The following is a 19,652-nucleotide window of genomic DNA, read 5'->3' on the forward strand; positions in this document are numbered from 1 at the left end:
TTAATTTCATGGCTGCAATCACCATCTGCAGTGATTTTGGAGCCCCCAGAAATAAAGTCTGACACTGTTTCCAGTGTTTCCCCATATATTTGCCATGAAGTGATGGGACCGGATGCCATGATCTTCGTTTTCTGAATGTTGAGCTTTAAGCCAACTTTTTCATTCTCCTCTTTCACTTTCAACAAGAGGCTCTTTAGTTCTTCACTTTCTGCCATAAGGGTGGTATCATCTGCATATCTGAGGTTATTGATATTTCTCCCAGCAATCTTGATTCCAGTTTGTGCTTCTTCCAGCCCAGCGTTTCTCATGATGTACTCTGCATAAAAGTTAAGTAAGCAGAATGACAATATACAGCCTTGACGTACTCCTTTTCCTATTTGGAACCAGTCTGTTGTTCCATGTCCAGTTCTAACTGTTGCTTCCTGACCTGCATATAGTTTTCTCAAGAGGCAGGTCAGGTGGTCTGGTATTCCCATCTCTTTCAGTATTTTCCACAGTTTATTGTGATCCACAAAGTCAAAGGCTTTGGATATTCTTTTTCATATTCTTTCCCATTATGGTTTATCACAGGATATTGAATATAGTTTCCCATGCTATACGGTAAGACCTTGTTGTTCACAGTATTCCTGTTTATATACAAGAAACTGTAAATCTGTACTTTCTTACTTTCCTCTCCTTTTTCGTTCATACAATTAGTAATGCACTACCCACCCTCCTCGGAATCTTGCTTTCTTCAGTTAACATTTCCAATGAGTATTCTGCCATATCAGTAAGTGGAGGGCATTCTGCATGTTTGTTCAGGCTGCAAAATATTGCAATTTATAGATGTATGTGCACTGAGTTGTTCAGTCATATCTGATTCTTTGAGACCCCATGGACTGTAGCCCACCAGGCTCCTCTGTCTACGGGATTTCCTAGCCAAGAATACTGGAGTGGGTTGCCATTTCCTCCTCCAGGGGGTCTTCCTGACCCTGGGATCGAACCTGCGTCTCCTGCTTTGGTAGGTGGATTCTTTACCACTGAGCCACCTAGAAATAGATATGTGTTAATTTATTGCATCAGTTCTTCATTGGTAGATATTTGGGTTTTTGGGGGGTTTGGGTTTTTGCTATTAAAAACATGCTGAGATAGAAAGTTTATGTAGACATAATTTTGCACTTGTGCAAGTATGTCTGCAGACTAAATATCCAGGGATTGAATAGCTAGATCAAAGAGTAAATGCATTTTGAACTCTAATAGATGTTTTCAACAGTTGGTGAAAACCCCTCTGTAGAGGGGCCACCAACTTACTCCTAAGAGCCTTGTACAGAGGAAACTCTTTGTTTACAGCCTCACCAGGACTCCTTTATCATTTTTCTAAGTTTTCTTCCTGATAAGTGGACAGTGATTTCTCAGTGTTGTTTTAATTTGCACTTCTTTTATTATGAGAAAAGTTGGGCATCTTCTCTTGCCTTTAAAACTCTTTTGTTTTTCTTTTTCTTCTAATTGTTCTGGTCATTTTTGTGCTGGGTTGTTGGTCTTTTCCTTATGGATCTCTGGGAACCTGATATTTTATTCCCACTTCATCGTTAGACATTACTACTAGTTTTTTGGAATCTATACTCAGTAATGTTTGTCATGACTTCTGGATTTTAAGATAATTAGAAAGACTTTTACCACTCCACAGTTACAGCAAATTCACTTGCATTTACTTCTAACAGGGCTCACATTTACTTCTAATAGGGCTTCCCTGGTGACTCATACGGTAGAGAATCTATCTGCAAAGCAGGAGACCTGGATTCCATCCCTGGGTCGGAAAGATCCCCTGGAGAAGGGAATGGCTACACTTTAGTATTCTTGCCTGAAGAATTCCATGGACAGAGGTTACAGTCCATAGGGTCGCAAAGAGTTGGACACAACTGAGCATCTAACACCTTTCACTTACTTCTAATACTTTCATGATTCCATTTTTGCATTTAAATCTGTGATTCATTTGGAATTTCTCCCAATACATGTTAAAATGTTCAGCTGCCTTTGTTTCCCAGAATGCTACCTGCTGTCCTCAAATCATTTATTTACTAGTCTTTTCCCCACTGATTTGAGATGCAAAATTTATTGTAATTTTCACAAGTATGTGCATATATTTCTAGGCTTTTGTTTAATTATATGGGTGTCTCTATTCATGGGCCAGTACCATAGGATTTTTAAAAATTAGTGATAATTTTATGTTTCACTGTTTGCCCTTCTTTTGAAGAGTTTGCTTAGCTATTGTTGTTTTTCAATGATAAAACTGGTTTGTTTATATAAAAATGAAACAACAGCAATAATAGCAACACAACAATAAAAGTACCAGTTGGCAATTAACTTACGAATTAGCTGAGGAATAATTGATGACTTTATGATATTGAGGCTTCCCATCCAAGTACATGGGTGTCTTTCCCTTTAAGTCTTCTGTGGATTTTGAAGTCTTCTTTACATAATTTCTGCAATTTCTGGTTTGGTAATTCTGATGTATTTTTCCTTTTTTGTTGCTATTTCGATTGGACTCTGTGTCAGTAAAGGCTCCGTAAGTAAAGAAATGACACTATTTAAGTTGGATAACTTCACGTGATAAAGAAGAGAAACGTGGTATTTACAAAAATGCGAACGAAATATAGAAGAAGCAAGAGGGCAGAGGCGTTAGTACCTTTGGGCTGTGAACAGCGGGCCTCAGCACTCAGCCAAGTGTGAGTGGTTGAGGGCAAGGGAGGACTGTGCATCCCACACTCAGAGGTCCTCTTGGAGACAGGAACCATGACCTTGGTCCAGGGACACCACCAGCCTACTGTGATCCCACCAGAGAGAACAGCGGCAGAGGAGGAAATAAATATGCCTCCTCCCTTTCCTTCCCCCACCTTAGATCTCTTGCTGGGGCTTTCCATTGGCCAAACTCAACCAGAGGCAAGACCAGAGAGCCCATGGGTACAGCTGGTGCAGAGCCTTCCGGGGTGGAGTCAGGTGCTTCTACTGAATTATTTCCCTGACTGTTATTTTCACACTTGAAGGATATTCATTTTTAGATGTGAATTTTTCATCTTTCAAGAAAATTTGCATTCAATAACATTCACAGATTTCTATGATTTTGGCAAATGAATGCAATTACGCAAGCCCCATCAAAATCAAAGTACGACTATATACTCATTTAATTATTGATAGGATTTATGTTGCCTGACGATTTTCTATTTGTGTCATCTCTGTTTGTAAAAAAATCACACTAGAGGTTTCCCTGGTGGTCCAGTGGCTAAGATTCAGAACTTTCACTGCCCTGGACCTGGGTTTAATTCCTGGTTGAAGAACTAAGATCCCACACCCTGCCTTTTATGTATTAAACAAAAAAAATTTTTTAGTAAATGTTAATCTATTGGCTTTTTAACTAATTTCATTGCTTTTTTAGCTGTTGCTCTAGGAGTGTTATATTTGTTTCTAGAATACCATTTTCCACCGCTTGGTGTTAATATATAGAAATACAATAACTATTGTAGATTGGTCTTTTAGCCCTGATGGTCTCAGGGCCTTTATGCTCTCTTCCTGACCAGTCTTCTTAGACCTTCCTCCATTTGGTACTTGTGCAGTGGTGGTCAGGGTTTGTGTGGTGTGGGGTCATTTTCAGGGGTCATAGTGCCCTTCTAAATAGCTGTTTTTATGTTTATTTCCGGAAGACATATTTTTTCCTTTTTCTTTTTTAGAGCAGAGTGCTCCACTTTTCCTCATTGTGTCGCTCTCTTCATTTGCAGCTATGACAAACCTAGACAGCATATTAAAAGGCAGGGACATTACTTTGCCAACAAAGGTCCATCTAGTCAAAGCTATGGTTTTTTCAGTAGTCATGTATGTATGGATGTGAGAGTTGGGCCATAAAGAAAGCTGATTGCCAAAGAATTGATGCTTTTGAACTGTGGTGTTGGAGAAGACTCTTGAGAGTCCCTTGGACTACAAGGAGCTCAAATCAGTCCATCCCAAAGAAAATCAGTCCTGAATATTCATTGGAAGGACTGATGCTGAAGCTGAAACTCCAATACTTGTGTGGCCACCTGATTCCAAGAACTGACTCATTTGAAAAGACCCTGATGCTCGGAAAGATTGAAGGCAGGAGGAGAAGGGCACAACAGAGAATGAGATGGTTGGATGGCATCACTGACTTGATGGACATGAGTTTGAGTAGGTTCCAGGAGTTGGTGATGGAAAAGAAGCCTGGCATGCTGCAGTCCATGGGGTCACAAACAGTCATCCGTGACTGAGCAACTGAACTGAACAAAACCATTCCCCTACTCCACAATCTGTCAGCATCCACTCAGCTTATGGAAGCTCTACCTTGTAATTGAGATTTAGCATCTCTCTGAGATAACAGTCTGGAGCAGATGGCCTTAATTGTCAACACGGGGGAGCTGAGCCCATCCATCAATGCCCACAGCTCTGGCCTAGGATGTGATGGGTGTATCTATGAGTGAGTAAGAGAAAGTAGGTACTTTATATCTGAATCTGTTGGCCTCTGTTGTATACAAGGAACAATATCGCAGCGAACAGATGAGAAATTTAAAACATGAAATTCTTTCCATTGAGAAGATATTTATAGTGGTATGAAAAAAAGTCTGCTTATTTTTTTTAAATTTAATTTTATTTTTAAACTTTACAATATTGTATTGGTTTTACCAAACCTCAAAATGAATCCGCCACAGGTATACATGTGTTCCCCATCCTGAACCCTCCTCCCTCCTCCCTCCCCATACCATCCCTCTGGGTCATCCCAGTGCACCAGCCCCAAGCATCCAGTATCGTGCATCGAACCTGGACTGGCGACTCGTTCCATATATGATATTATACGTATATACATTAATTGTCCTTTTCAAGACGATTTCTGCACAGCAATGAAATAGAGCAAACTCCTAGTACACAACGTGGGTGAAACTCAAAAACAGTGCACTCCGTGAAAGAAGCCAGGCACAGGGAATACGTATTGTAGGATTCTGTTTTGATAAAGCCCAACAATAGTCCACTCTCATCTGTGAGGATAGAAACCAGAATAGTGGTTGCTTCTGAGGGGAGAAGCGGGAGAGAAGGAATGGACTTGAGGGAAATTTCTGCTCTGTCTTTATTAAGGTGGTAATTACACAAGTGTATACATTTATCAAAGCTTATCAAACTGTACATTCACGATCCATGTGTCTTACTTATGTGATTACACTTTAAAGAAAGATAACAGTCTGCTCTGGACTGTAATCTCAGAGACACGCTAAATCTCTTAAGGCTTTGTGGGGGAGTTTTCAGCTTACTGGGTAAACGGTGGTGCTTCATTCTAGTGGCAAGGAGAAGACATGAGCAGACAAGTGAGTCCCAATGCTTTTAGCCCATTAAACTGTGCATCTCTGGCTTCGCACACTTGCTGGCTCTCTTTCTGGAAGTCTCCCCCACAGAGCAGCCCAGCTCATCTCACTTCCTTCATGTCTCAGGTAACAGCCTTTACTTGATTTGTGTCCATTGGAGACTGTTCCCAACCATCTCCTCCTGAGCTGACTTTCTCTCTCTCCACATTCCTTGAACTTGTCTGACCCTCCTGTACCTGGGCTGAGCCCCATGGCAACAATTCCTGGACAACTAACATCTGTGCTTGTTCTGCTGCCAAGATGGGAGTTCTGAACTATGACCACCGATCATAGCCTCCAGCCCCTCTCAGGGGACACTGGGCACTGAATCATATTTATCAGAACCTCTCTGCCTTGAGTTAGAGGCTCCTTTGAACTTGGTGTCCTCATCTCTCCCCACTCTTGGGGGTCCCCATTCCCACCCTGGCCATCTCCCTACCTCTTTTCTCCATGTCCTTGTCCAATCCCTTGTCGTCTCCATCACCTTTCCCCACCCAGGTCATCCAGAAAAACTTTCAGGAAGAAATCTGCCTTTTCTCAGACTCCTCTCAACTTTACAAATACGTTTTATACCAGTATTCCAAGTTAAAAATCAAGTAAAGGCTGTTATTCATATTACAGTTGGATTCTTGGCTTTATAAAACCATGTTTCACATAATTCCTCAAATTGTGTCTTCTTTTGGTTGGAAATTGCCCTTTTTAAATTGAGATAAACTGACATGTAACATTAAATGTTTCAGGTGTACAAATAGTAATTTGATATGTGTATTGCATATGCCATCCTGTGTGCTTAGTTGCTCAGTCAGGTCTGACTCTGACTCTTTGTGACCCCATGGACTGTAGCCTGCCAGGCTCTTCTCTCCATGAGATATCCAAAGCAAGAGTACTGGAGTGGATTGCCATTTCCTACTCCAGGGGATCATCCCCATTCAGGGACCAAACCAGTGTCTCCTGCTTTGGCAGGCAGATTCTTTACCACTGAGCCACCAGGGAAGCCCAGATATTGTATATACTGCAAAATAATGATAAGAAGTCTAGTTAACATTCATCACCATGCATAGTTATCGTGTTTTTGTAACACACTGTGTATCTTTTAAAGCTACACTGAAGCAACTTAATTTATAGAAAACTGACATACACACAGATGTTATCTTCTCACTATATTTTTAAGTCCTTATGGACAATTGCTTTACAAAAAAAAAAAAAACTCCCCAGGTGCCTGGCATCTCGCCTTATACATAGTTACTCGACTGACAGTTGCTGAATGAAATAGTGAACAAAAGTCAAAGTGGAGAGTAACAACTTATGTCTTCAAAAGCAACAGAGTGATATGCACAATTAATGCTTTGGGGGAAATCTGACTGACTTCCTAAAGGCTCACTCGGGTTAATTTGCTAAGAAACCTCAAATTCAATCCCACCTCCCTCCTCTCCAAGTCTACCTGGTAGATGGAGGGCAGCCTGCTTGTATGGAGCAGCACCACCACGAGGGGAATCCTGTGCTACAGTGATCAAGTTTGGCACTGGTGGTTAATGACACTGTCAGAGCTTGTCGGTTTTGCTTATGTGTCTGCTTCTCTGGGGTATGCAATGAAAATGATAAAAAGTGACTTTTAGGACCCCAAGGTAACATGCTTATTTGATGCTTAGAATAATTTAGGGCAGTAGATATGAGTCTTTCTTACCCACTTTTGATTTCCTCTCATTTGATTCAAGTCCCAATAATGCATTAGAGCAATTCATGGGAATAACATGGCATTCTGAAATTTGGAGAGAGCCTACCTTGTGTATTTCTGCCTGCCTTTGGCTTAGATAAAGATCTTCCTATATAATTAGCCTAACATTTCTTTTGGATAAACTTGGGAATCCACGGAGGGAATACAGTGCATTTCTGTGTATTTCAAATGCAGAAGAAATACCTATCCAAATTATTTGACTACAGATGATCACAGTACCGAAGAATGAACAAGAGTGGTCATTGAGTCAAACCTCATAGACAACAGTACCTAACAAAGCATTGGGTCCCTGATAAGATTGAAGATCTCCAGACAAGTGTACAAACATTTTACTGTGTTCAGCACATGCTAATGAGGAGCCTCATTAGGGTTCGGCTACTTCCTTGAGGTCTAGATGGCATCTTTGGGGTGGGTGCCTGGCCGGCTCTTTCCTGGGTCCCAGTGCTCCTGATTCAGAGCTGCGTCATAGGGCAGCCAACTCATCACAGCTGGGCCTCCCTACCCTCTCTCTTCCACATCTTTGCTCTCTTCCTCATCCTTTGTGGAAGGGTGATCTTAATTCCAGAAGCACCTTCTGCATGCTCTCACAGACAAACTGACAGCCAGCACCAGAAACCTTCCTCACAGTGGGCCCTGAGAAACGATGGAGAAACATGTTTCAGAGTCACTCACAGGAATCAACACAAGAAGAAAGGCTGGTCAACAGGACAGTTCGCAAGTACTTACGACACATGCAGGGCGCAGGCGGGGCATCGGATTAGAATAGAATGGGGGTGTATTTTTGTCTCTATGTCTCACAGTGAGTTTATTAACTCTCTAGCAGTGACTACAGCACTAAGGAAAACCGTGCTCAGATTCTCTTTTGAATCTGTGCAAGGTTAGAGGTGACTGTGGCCAAGAGATGATGCACAGAGTGCCAGAGGGGGCATCCCGTAGGCCTTAGCCTGTCCCTCACATTCTACTTCCCTTTGCAAGGACAGGCTAGCGACAAGGGTCAAGGTTAGAAAGCAACGTTAGTTCTCAGAGTCAAGCAAACACTCTTTCAAGGATATGCCACTGGGCTGCCTTCCAGAGGGTGAGACATTATTACAATAGCTAATCTTATTATTTTTGTCCCTTTATTTAAAATTCCCAGCATGTCTGAGGTGGATATCATTACCCAAGTTTACAACGGGGGCAACTAGACTCAGAGGTGAAGGGTCTCGCCTAGTAACCTGACCACAGCATCCATGTACTGACCATCCGACCACTCCGTCGGACCCTGTGCCCCTCTGCCCCTCTGTGTGCCTGCCATCAGCACAGTAACCTTCCCTGACCACTGAAAACTACTAAAAAGGTAGCCTAGACTTTCGTTTGTTTGCTTTAAGAGGAAACAGAAACTCAGAAGGGCAATTCAAAATGTCACACACTTGGTGACCACAGACGGACCTAAAACTCCGTCAGAACACCTGGACTCAATCTCAGTTGGTTCCGTCCAGGAAGTCACGGCACTGCTGTACCCTCTGGGCATCAAGCACTTGCCTTTCTACATGGCTATATTTTTCTCTGCAGTGATGATAACTCTGACTTTTTGTTTGTGGTAGTTTGTCTGGTACTAGGAGGCTGGCTCCCAGGGCAGTGCCCTGGGCTGTTTCATTGTCATCTGACTCCCCAGCACCCACTGTTCACTAGTAGATAGACACCAGTGAGGACCTGCAGAATGAGGGGGTTTCTAACACCCATGAGTCTGTGCTGTGCTCAGTCCCTTCAGTTGTGCCTGACTCTTTGTGACCCCATGGACTGTAGCCTGCTAGGCTCCTCTGTCCATGGGATTCTTCAGGCAAGAATACTGGAGTGGGTTGCCATGCTCTCCTCCAGGGGATCTTCCCAACCCAAGGATTGAACCCATGTCCCCTGCCTCTCCTGCACTGCAGGCAGATTCTTTACTGATGAGTCACTGGGGAAGCCCATCCATGAGTCTAACCAGCTGTAAATGCTGCTAAGTCACTTCAGTTGTGTCTGACTCTGTGCGACCCCATAGATGGCAGCCTACCAGGCTCCCCGTCCCTGGGATTCTCCAGGCAAGAATACTGGAGTGGGCTGCCATTTCCTTCTCCAATGCATGAAAGTGAAAAGTGAAAGTGAAAGTGAAGTCGCTTAGACCCTCAGCAACCCCATGGATTGCAGCCTTCTAGGCTCCTCCGTTCATGGGATTTTCCAGGCAAGAGTACTGGAGTGGGGTGCCATTGCCTTCTCCTAACCAGCTGTAAATAGTGAGGGGAAATTAGCTTGGGCTGCCTCTTTTGGCTAACAAACTTACATCTTAACAGGGATTTCTCTACAGGACTTTAACACAGAGAAGTGAATTCTGTGGTGAAAGCAGGTCGTTTGGGGGTCAAGTGTTACCCAGAAGAGTTTCTGCATTCCTCAGGTCACCTCCTCAGGGACCTCCTGTGCTATGAGGGGCAGCTAGATCTGAAGTCTGTGATGTAATTCAGTGATGATGCTCCTGGTGGACATTTCAGGGAGGAAAGAAAAGCCCTTCTGGAGGACCACTCGTTAAGACTGGGGAAATTGTGGTAGTAATTGTGGTGCATGGACTTAGCTGTTCTGATGCATGTGGGATCTACCCCCACCAGGAATCAAACTTGTGTCTCCTGCAGCTGCTGCTGCTGCTAAGTCACTTCAGTCGTGTCCGACTCTGTGTGACCCCATAGACGTCAACCCACCAGGCTCCCCCGTCCTGGGATTCTCCAGGCAAGAATACTGGAGTGAGTGGGTTGCCATTTCCTTCTCCAATGCATGAAAGTGAAAAGTGAAAGTAAAGTCGCTCAGTCGTGTCCGACCCTCAGCGACCCCATCGACCGCAGCCTTCCAGGCTCCTCCGTCCACGGGATTCTCCAGGCAGGAGTACCGGAGTAGGGTGCCATTGCCTTCTCCGTGTGTCTCCTGCACTGGCAGATGAAAGGATTCTTTACCTCTGAGCCACCAGGGAAGCCCAGAAAAATCTTTTTTGTTTTTTTTTTTTAAAGCCTGGTGGAGGGCTGCACCACATTAAAAGCATACAATTATAATGAAATTCGATAAAATTGATGTAATGAGTAAGGTATGCATATGTAATTTTTAACTGCTCTCTTTGGCATGAGGAAAGAGCACATAGATCAAATCATCTGTTAAAAATCCGTGCCCCCAAATTCCCCAATTAGTTTACTACTACAGTTAGGACCAAGGGACTTAGTGAGACTCTCCCTGAAGCTTCCTTTGCTCAGTTCAGGAATTGAGGAAGGTCCTGTGTGTGCATGTGTGTGCCCTGGATGCCTGGGGGGATGGGGGGGTGACTGAAACAGGACCCCTCTGTTTGCTTACTTATGTTACTCCTTCCCCACCCTGTCCTCCTCTTAGTGTTTGTTTCCAAATGAAATCATCTCCACTTCGCCCGGACTTCATCAACCCCGAGGATTCAAAAGAGATGCAAGCGGCCCCGCCTCCTTATGAATATGCATCAGCGAGAGGCTGGGAGGAAGCACAAGAGGAAAGCCCTGCAAGAAATTCAACCTCTGTCGGCCTTTAACGGCTTCGGCCGCCCCCAGCCTCCACCACGCCCTGCACGGCCGGCGAACAATAGCGCAGCCGGGAGTCCCGGAGGCGTGCTCGCCGCGGCAGAGGAGTCCCTGTATGTTGGTCGCTCCGGAAACGTGGCTTCTGAACAGCCCTTCGGAGCCCCGTCTGAACTCGGCCGGGAAGGTAGCAGCCGGACCTCTTCACCGTCTCCCGCCCAGGCAGCCGAAGGTCCCCCCTTTGTCGTGCGAATGACGGGGACGCAGGTGTCCTCGCGGCGGCGCCCGCCGGGGCCGAGTTCCCCTTCTGTTTCCCCGTGACCTCCTACCCACCCGAGCTCGGCGCGGGGTGGGCGATCCCGCCGGAGACCCCGCTGACGTGGAGGGATGCTGAGAAAGGTAAGCGGGTTTCTGCGCCGGCGGTCCCTCCGCCCTCACTCTTGGGGAGGGGATCGCCAAGCAGCAGGTAGTTGAAATCCCGCGTCCGTTCACTCTCTCTAAAGCGACGCTGAGAGTAGGCGAAGGAGCTGCGTGAGAGCGCGGCCGCAGCACTGGCCGAGCAGGAGGTTTGAGAAGTTGCCGCGGCCCCAGCAGGTGCAGCGCAAGCGCGGAGCTGTGTCTGGTAGGCTCGAGCACCACCCGGAGCCCGCGTTGCCGTGGCAGCGGGGGCGGGGCCCGGTCGCGGCATGCATCGCCATGGTAGCGGGGGGCGGGGTCGAAACCGCGGCGTGCCCGGGTTGCCAGACGACGGAGGAACACTGGGAGGGGTTCGCGGCATCTCGGAAGCTGCTCAGAGGACCAGCCATAAAGTCTGGTGGTTTTTTGACGCTCGGCTCTGAGGTAACTGCAGCCTATTAGCAGCGTTGTTAGGTAATCAGGCTTCTAGGTTACCGCCTACTCGATGCTTTAATACTCTGTTTTTGAAAATACTTGGATTGTGGTCAGAAGGAAAACGTGAAAAAGTTAGAAGATATCCTTTCTAAAGCAATAACAAAAAGAAGTATTTTTGTTTCTTCGTTTACGTGGATATCCCTTAATTATTATCACTTAAAAAAACTAAATAGAGAACCTGGTTTGGATTCATGAAAACGAATGGACCATCGGCCTTTTGGGCATATTAATAAAAATCTTTGCAAAAGTAAAGCACACACAATATTAAAATTCAGACAGTTGCATCTTAAAATGTTTTAGAGAGACATGACTCTTTAAAAGTATGTGAGAGAATTAACTTCATTCCCCTAGCCCCACCCCGGGTATCTTCTCTTTTTTCCCTTAAAAAAAAAAAGATTTATTTATTTTATGTTTTGACTGCGCTGGGGCTTTTTTGCTGCACAGGAGGTTTCTCTAGTTGCTGCAAGCAGGGGCTACTCTAGTAGTGGTGCATGGGCTTCTCATTGCCGTGGCTTCTCTTGCAGAGCAGAGGCTCTAGGCACGCGGACTTCAGTAGTTGCGGCTCCTGGGCTCTAGAGCACAGGCTTAGTAGTTGTGGCCCACTGGCTTAGTTGCTCCAAGTTATGTGGGATATTCCTGGACCAGGGATTAAGCCCATGTCCCTTGCTTTGCAGGATGGATTATTCACCACTGGGCCAGCAGGAAAGCCCCTTATTGGGTATTTTTTTACATGTAAATGTGCTGGATAATTTTGGCTTGTTATTTTAAAGATTGTTTTAGCTATACATTACAGAAAAAGATTGGCAAAGAATTTGAATAACCTTTTTCAGAGCAGTGACTGACAGCTGCAGGAGGACTTGCACCTACTCTCTTCCTTTTATCCTCCTATAGCTAAGAGATTTTTTTGGCATTTTTCATCTATTTCTCCAGATTTAAATTGTTTGCCAAAGACATGGATCTGCTACCAGTACTTAAGATGTATTCCACACACCAGGCTCTTTCTTTCTCTGCCTCCATTTAAAACTTATCTATGTGTTATTTAGTTATTCGTGTATTCATTCATCAGACATGGGTTGGGGTTCTAATCCATGCTGTGTATCTTGCTGGACTTGAGAGAAAAGGAGTGAGTGGTGAGAGGGGCAAAGTTGAATGAGAAAAACTCACTGTTTAGAAAGAGGCAAAGGCTGGTAAGTGATCAGAATCCACTTTGATACTTTCTCACTTAGGAATCCACCCAGAATGGCCTCTGTTATATGATATATATGATAGGAGGTGATGCCCTGACCATGCTTGCTGTCTCAAGGCAACGGTATCCACTGAGAATATGAGGAAGGTGATGCTCAGAAAAGTACAGTGATTTTCCCTAGGACTTACAGTCAGAAAGTGGTTAAGTCAGGATCTAAATTCAAGCATGGTTGCTATGACATCCTGATTCTGAAGCGTTAAACCATTAGACCCAATGTCCCTACAAACCAAATTATCTTTGAAGTTTGTGAGTTTCCACACACGCACAAAAGAAACCTATGTCATTTTCTTTTTGGTTGAACTGTTTCTAAAGCAAGGTATTTGAAAAATCAGATATCAATTTCATTTTTGAAGAAGGTATGGTTTTCCTACTGGACTGTTGCTGTCATCAATAATCTTTTTTTTTTTCAGGGGTTCCTAAGAAGTTAATAAGAAAATTAAGATCTGGTTATTAAAATCATGTTTTAAGGATATTGGAGGTACTTGTGTATTAAAGAGTTCTATAGTACAAACTGTTACAGAATTAGACTTCTTTAAAGCAAAATATATACTTAGTTTGGAGAAGGCAATGGCATCCCACTCCACTACTCTTGCCTGGAAAATCCCATGGATGGAGGAGCCTGGTGGGCTGCAGTCCATGGGGTTGCTAAGAGTCAGACATGACTGAGCGACTTCCCTTTCACTTTTCACTTTCATGCATTGAAAAAGGAAATGACAACCCACTCCAGTGTTCTTGCCTGGAGAATCCCAGGGATGGGGGAGCCTGGTGGGCTACCATCTATGGGGTCACACAGAGTCGGACACGACTGAGGTGACTTAGCAACATATACTTAATTATCATTCATGTATGTATTATCTTTCCTGATTTTAAATCTTTTCAATCAGATTTGTTAGTCTTTCCTGGCATTGTCTTTAGATGGGTGATAATTGGAAATTTCCCTTTGAAAAGTTGTCCTAGAAAGTTCAGGTTTGTATCTGGCTTGACCTGCAGTTAGATTTGGCTACTTACACCCCATCACAGCCTTGAAAACCACTGTAAAATAATTTTATAAATGTTTTTACAGTTAAAATACTATTTTCCTGAACAGATTGCAGAAACCAGATCTTTTGTGTCTCTAGAATCCTCCTCTTAATACCAAGTACAACGTTCTTCATAATTATTAACTGGCAGGAGAAAAAAAAACTTTATCAGGTCAATGAGATATAGAGTAGAATTAATCCTTTAAAATATGTATATTCAGAGTCATAGAAATTATAATTTTTTTTCATGCCACCACACTCTAAAATTCTAGGTAGTACCTACTTTGCAGATGGAAATTTTTATCCAAATTAATTAACTATCAGTTCAGTTCAGTCGCTCAGTTGTGTCTGACTCTTTGCCACCCCGTGAATTGCAGCACACCAGGCCTCCCTGTCCATCACCAACTCCTGGCGTTCACTCAGACTCATGTCCATCGAGTCGGTGATGCCATCCAGCCATCTCATCCTCTGTCGTCCCCTTCTCCTCCTGCCCCCAATCCCTCCCAGCATCAGGGTCTTTTCCAATGAGTCAACTCTTCGCATGAGGTGGCCAAAGTGCTGGAGTTTCAGCTTCAGCATCATTCCTTCCAAAGAAATCCCAGGGCTGATCTCCTTCAGAATGGACTGGTTGGATATCCTTGCAGTCCAAGGGACTCTCAAGAGTCTTCTCCAACACCACAGTTCAAAAGCATCAATTCTTCGGTGTTCAGCTTTCTTCACAGTCCAACTCTCACATCCATACATGACCACAGGAAAAACCATAGCCTTGACTAGACAAACCTTTGTTGGTAAAGTAATGTCTCTGCTTTTGAATATGCTATCTAGGTTGGTCATAACTTTTCTACCAAGGAGTAAGCATCTTTTAATTTCATGGCTGCAGTCACCATCTGTAGTGATTTTGGAGCCCCCCAAAATAAAGTCTGACACTATTTCCATTGTTTCCCCATCTGTTTCCCATGAAGTGATGGGACCAGATGCCGTGATCTTAGTTTTCTGAATGTTGAGCTTTAAGCCAACTTTTTCACTCTCCACTTTCACTCTCATCAAGAGGCTTTTTATGGCAAAAGGTAAGAAAAGAATTAACAAGAGTTATGGTGACTAGTACATAAATTATTTTCCAGTGTGTTATCTTAATTGAACCTCACAACAACCATGCAAGTGTAGGGGAGGAAAACTTTTTCCTCCATCCTTCTGGGTTCTTTGTCTAGTCTAATAATTGAATTGACATAAGAAGGATTAACAGGAGGAAACAAATTTAGTTATATATGTAGAAGAGCCCCAAAGATGTGAGACCCAAGGACAAGTCTGGGAGCTGAGGCTTCTGTAACATCCTGAGCTGAGGAATGGGATGGGGGCCTGAGGCTTCCACGGGCAAGGGTCCTTCCCAGGACAATGAGAAAACAGGTGTTTGGTAAGTTTGGTAGTTGCTCTGCCGTACAGATCAGTCATTCAGATAACAGTTCTCTCTGTAATACCCTCTCTCTGAGTCAGGCCTCAGTCTAAATTCCTGTAGGAAGTTGCATGCATGCTAAGTTGCTTTAGTCATGTCTGACTCTTTGAGACCCTATGGATCATAGGGTGCCAGGCTCCTCTGTCTATGGGATTCTCCAGGCAATAATACTGGAGTGGGTAGCCATTCCCTTCTCCAGAGTATCTTTATCAACTCAAGGATTGATCCCAGGTCTCTTAAGTCTTCTGCATTGGCAGGCGGGTTGTTTACCACTGAACCACCATATGCATTCACACTGTTGTGTGACCATCACCACCCTCCATCCACAGGACTCTCTGTGACATTGTTTGTCATCATCTGCAAGAGGATCTGTGGATTCTTTACCACTAGCACCAGGTGAGGGGGAGGTCAAAAGCCCCTCCTGAGTCTTTTGGGGCCTTATTGTCTTCAGCGCAAAACAATCCATGTGCCAAAGTGGCACGTTTGGGGAGAGTTGTCCTAAACCCCTTCACAGGAATTTGTATCACCATTTTTCAATATATGAGAAAACAGAAACTCAGAAAAGTTGAGTGACTTGGTCAGAGTCACCCAGAAAGGGAGAGTCACATCTTCTGATGAGGGCAGGTGATTCTGTGTGATGCCCTTGCAAAGCAGACACACCCGTGAGCTTTGGGGACCAAGCCTGAGCCTCTCGACAGACCCAATTAGGCTGCGTGCAAAATCCTTTGTCTCCCCGTCACCACCCCCAGGCTCCACCTCTGTCTGGGAAGAAGGGGAGGGAACTTTTTTTTAAAAGACTAGAAAGAAGCAGAAAGAAGGAAGGAGGAGATGGAGCCAGGCTCAGTGGAGCAAAAGAAAGTAAGAGTTAGGAAAAGAGTGAAATGAAGTCTATGAAAGAAGGAGCCAGAGTTTAGAACTGGTAGTGAGGAGACCCAGAGAGAGAGGTGTGCTGGTCTCCTGGGCTTCTGTAATGGAGTATCCTGGACTGGCTGGCTTAGACCACGTGTCACAGCTGTGGTGGCCGGCAGTCAGCAAGGCTGGTTTTTGCCGAGAACTCTCCCCTAGGCTGAACGGTGCTGCCTCTTGTCTGTGCTCTGAGTGTGTGTCTCTGTTCTAATCTCTTCTCCTTATAACACCTGTCATATTGGCTTAGGGCCCACCCATTTGGGGCTTTCCAGGTGGCTCAGTGGGTTAACAACCCTCCTGCCAATGCAGGAGACTCAGGTTCAATCCTTAAGTCAAGAAGATCCCCTGGAGAAGGAAATGGCAACCCACTCCAGTGTTTGTGCATGGAGAATTCCATGGACAGAGTAAGCCTGACCGTGGGGCTGCAAAGAATTGGACAGGACTCAAGCTGACATAGCACAGCACCCATCTGACCTTATTTTACCCTAATTGCCTCTTTGAAGGCCCCATTTCCAAATACAGTCACATTCAGCGGTCCTGGGGTTTAGGACTTCAACAATATGAATTTTAAGGGAGCTCATTTTATCCCGTAATAGAGACTAAGGAAAGTGAACTTGGTCTATAACTCTGAAGACCAGACCTATTTCAATTGCTGTATGCTTCCCATTAGTTTTCTCTCCTGGCACCAATCAATGTTTGGGTGAGTTGTGGCAATTTTTCACATCAGTATATTCCACTGGAAAGAAAGAGATTCAGAACTGAGTTCTTCTGTATTTAGCCTGCTACGTAGTTTATTTTTACTCTCACCTCTGCAGGGCCAGCTTCCCACCTTGCCACGTTTTCACAGGGCAGACGAAGCTGATCGTGACCCCGTGTTTGCTACTGGGTGAGATGTGGCTGCCTTTTTGAGCTGTGGACTGATTTGAGTCACAGGCACTGCCTGTGAAGCATGATAAATCCTATACACACGAAGTCACAGTACTGAAGGACAGGGAAGCATAGGTTTTACAACCCTCAGAACCATGAAGATAAAAACCAGGGCAGCCTTCCCTCTGCACAGCATTTTCCATGCTTATTTCTAACAAGATATGCTCGGCATTGTGTTTTAGGCTCTGGAAGGTGGCCATAAGAATCTGAAGGTTTGCTCTGAGGCACTGAACAACTTACAAGGTTATAACTGGAATGCTTGCAAAGGCTCAAATTATTAAAATGCTGTGGTCATAGAGTATCCAGGTCCAGAGGGAAGCCTGCAGTGCTGTGGCCAGTGCTGGCCCATGGATGGACCCCACAAGACCTGCCTCAGGGGGCCAGGAATCCAGGCAAGGTTTCAAGATGGCCCAAGAAAGTTCCAGAATTTCCTGCAACAGAGATTTCAACATTCACCAGTTGTCAGGCTCTCAAAGGACTTTTGTCTGTCTCCTTGATATCCTTCCTATTCTGTCTTCAGAAAAGGTGGAGTGTGGCTGTCCACTTTTTTTGCCTAGAATAGCTGGTCATTTGCTAAAAGAGTCTTAGTATTAATAGCTCGTTTCTTTGCTCGTTTTGGTAAATTGAATGGGAACTCTGTCTGTTGTAAGAATCTGTTGCCGTCACAATCCCAGGACAGCTGCCCCAGACTGTCCTAAGTTGTGCCTTGTTATTTATGTCTTTGGGGCTTCCTGGATAGCTCAAATGGTAAAGAATCTGCCTGCAATGCGGGAGACCCAAGTTCGATCCCTGGGTTGGGAAGATCCCCTGGAGGAGGGCATGGCAACCCACTCCAGTATTCTTGCCTGGAGAATCCCATGGACAGAGGAGCCAGGCTACAGTCCATGGGGTCGCAAAGAGTCGGACACTTTTATGTCTTTATGGCACTGTCCTGAGTTGTGATTTTTGACGGCTGTTGTATTTACTTCCAATTGTGAGACCGCGGACTCTGATATGAAATGTCTTTACTGGAGAATGTATATCCCTTATGCTTGGAGAAGCATTTCCAGGAATACCAGCAGCTTTCCAAATGAGCTCTTTGGATGGGATCCAGCAGCTTCCATGATGGGTGGGTTCAGAAACAGGCTTGTGTCGACCAGCTATTGTTATCTCAGCCAAAAAAGAAGGCCTCCTTCTCAGAGCAAAGTGTACTTCATTAGTGAGGGGCTGAATGCCAGCGCCTGGAGTTTGAAAAGTCAGCCTTGGGAGTTAGTGCAAGTTCCTGAAGGGCAGAACTGTGTGTTTCCCCTTCTGATCCTAGCCAGACGTTTCTCCTCGGTCAGTTGTGCAAATCAGCTGGCACAGGTCCAGAAAGTGGGTTGATCTGTTCAACGGCTGCTTCTAGAACACTTTTAATTAAAACTCCCCTTAGAGGCACTCCCCTCAAGTTAGGAGGAAAGATGCCAACACGGATGCATGAAGAGTGAGGAGAAGCTACTGTTCATAGCTGATTGTGACTCCTTGGCCTGGTGAAGTACCCCTCATTCCTTCAGCTACTTGAGAAGGTCATGACCTGGAAGGGGCCTGGAGGTTCCCAGGATTTCATCGAGTATTCATGAGTGACTCATGGTCTTCTTAGGCTGCAGGATGTGAGAAGACATGTCATGGGCTTCCTCCTCAAGCAGCTGATACTCTAGTTCAGGCTAAACAGACATGAAAAATCAGAAAGCACAATCAAAGGCCCTGTCGTGCACCCAAACATAGGTGCACACGTGCGAAGTCGCTTCAGTCGTGTCCAGCTCTTTGCGACCCCATGAACTGTAGCCCATCAGGCTCCTCCATCCATGGGACTCTCCAGGCAAGAATACTGGAGTGGGTTGTCATTTCCTCCTCCAGGGGATCTTCCTGACCCAGGGATTGAACCCTAGTCTCTTAGGTCCCCTGCACTGGCAGGTGGATTCTTTCCCTCTGAGCCACCTGGGAAGCCAGCAGTAACAGCTGCTCAAGGGGTTCTCGGCCAGGCAACTGCATCCCTTTCTCAGCATGGCTTCCCAGATGTGAATCCCCTTCAAGTACCCATCACCCCAACCTCCTAACCTGTTCCTTTCCTGCTTTTTCACTGAGGATGCTCAAGAAATCCTAGATTGGACGTGTTTACACCAACGTGGATCTGGCCACAGCATTTGCTTTATGCTTCTGGGACTCCATCAGGATTTGAAGGAAAAACAGGAGGGAAAGGGCTGAAGGAGCAGAAGAGGGAGCCATTAAACTCTCTCCTCACTGACAGAGTTCACAAATCCTTGGAAAGCCATTAAAAAGACTGCCTGAGTGTTCATTTCAAGGGCAGAAGGATATATAGGCAACATAAGAACAGGAGGCTGTGTGGATGGCCACAGCAGGGCAGAGAGGAGAAAAGTCCTCGTCCAAACCCAAGGTGGTGACAAAATGGAGCACTGGCAATTGACTCTTACCAGGAGATGGAGGGAAAGAAAAACACATGTTGCTGAGAGGCCAGCTCTGGGATACAGGTGTGTCCCCTGGGGTTATGGCCCATACTCCCCATGACTGAACTCCCCACGACTGAA

General features: G+C 45.0%; 1 protein-coding gene across 1 annotated transcript in view; it reads left to right on the top strand.

The window, feature by feature from the left end:
- Positions 1-19,652, top strand: part of SPATA13 (spermatogenesis associated 13) — a 289,978-nt gene that overhangs the window by 46,108 nt on the left and 224,218 nt on the right. Inside the window, exon 2 of the mRNA XM_061434945.1 lies at positions 10,495-11,048. Within this exon, the coding sequence (XP_061290929.1) occupies positions 11,037-11,048 (12 nt within the window). The 5' untranslated portion in view covers positions 10,495-11,036. The remainder of the gene's footprint in view (positions 1-10,494; positions 11,049-19,652) is intronic.

Source organism: Bos javanicus, chromosome 12, assembly GCF_032452875.1.
Source record: "Bos javanicus breed banteng chromosome 12, ARS-OSU_banteng_1.0, whole genome shotgun sequence".
Classification (NCBI taxonomy): domain Eukaryota; kingdom Metazoa; phylum Chordata; class Mammalia; order Artiodactyla; family Bovidae; genus Bos; species Bos javanicus.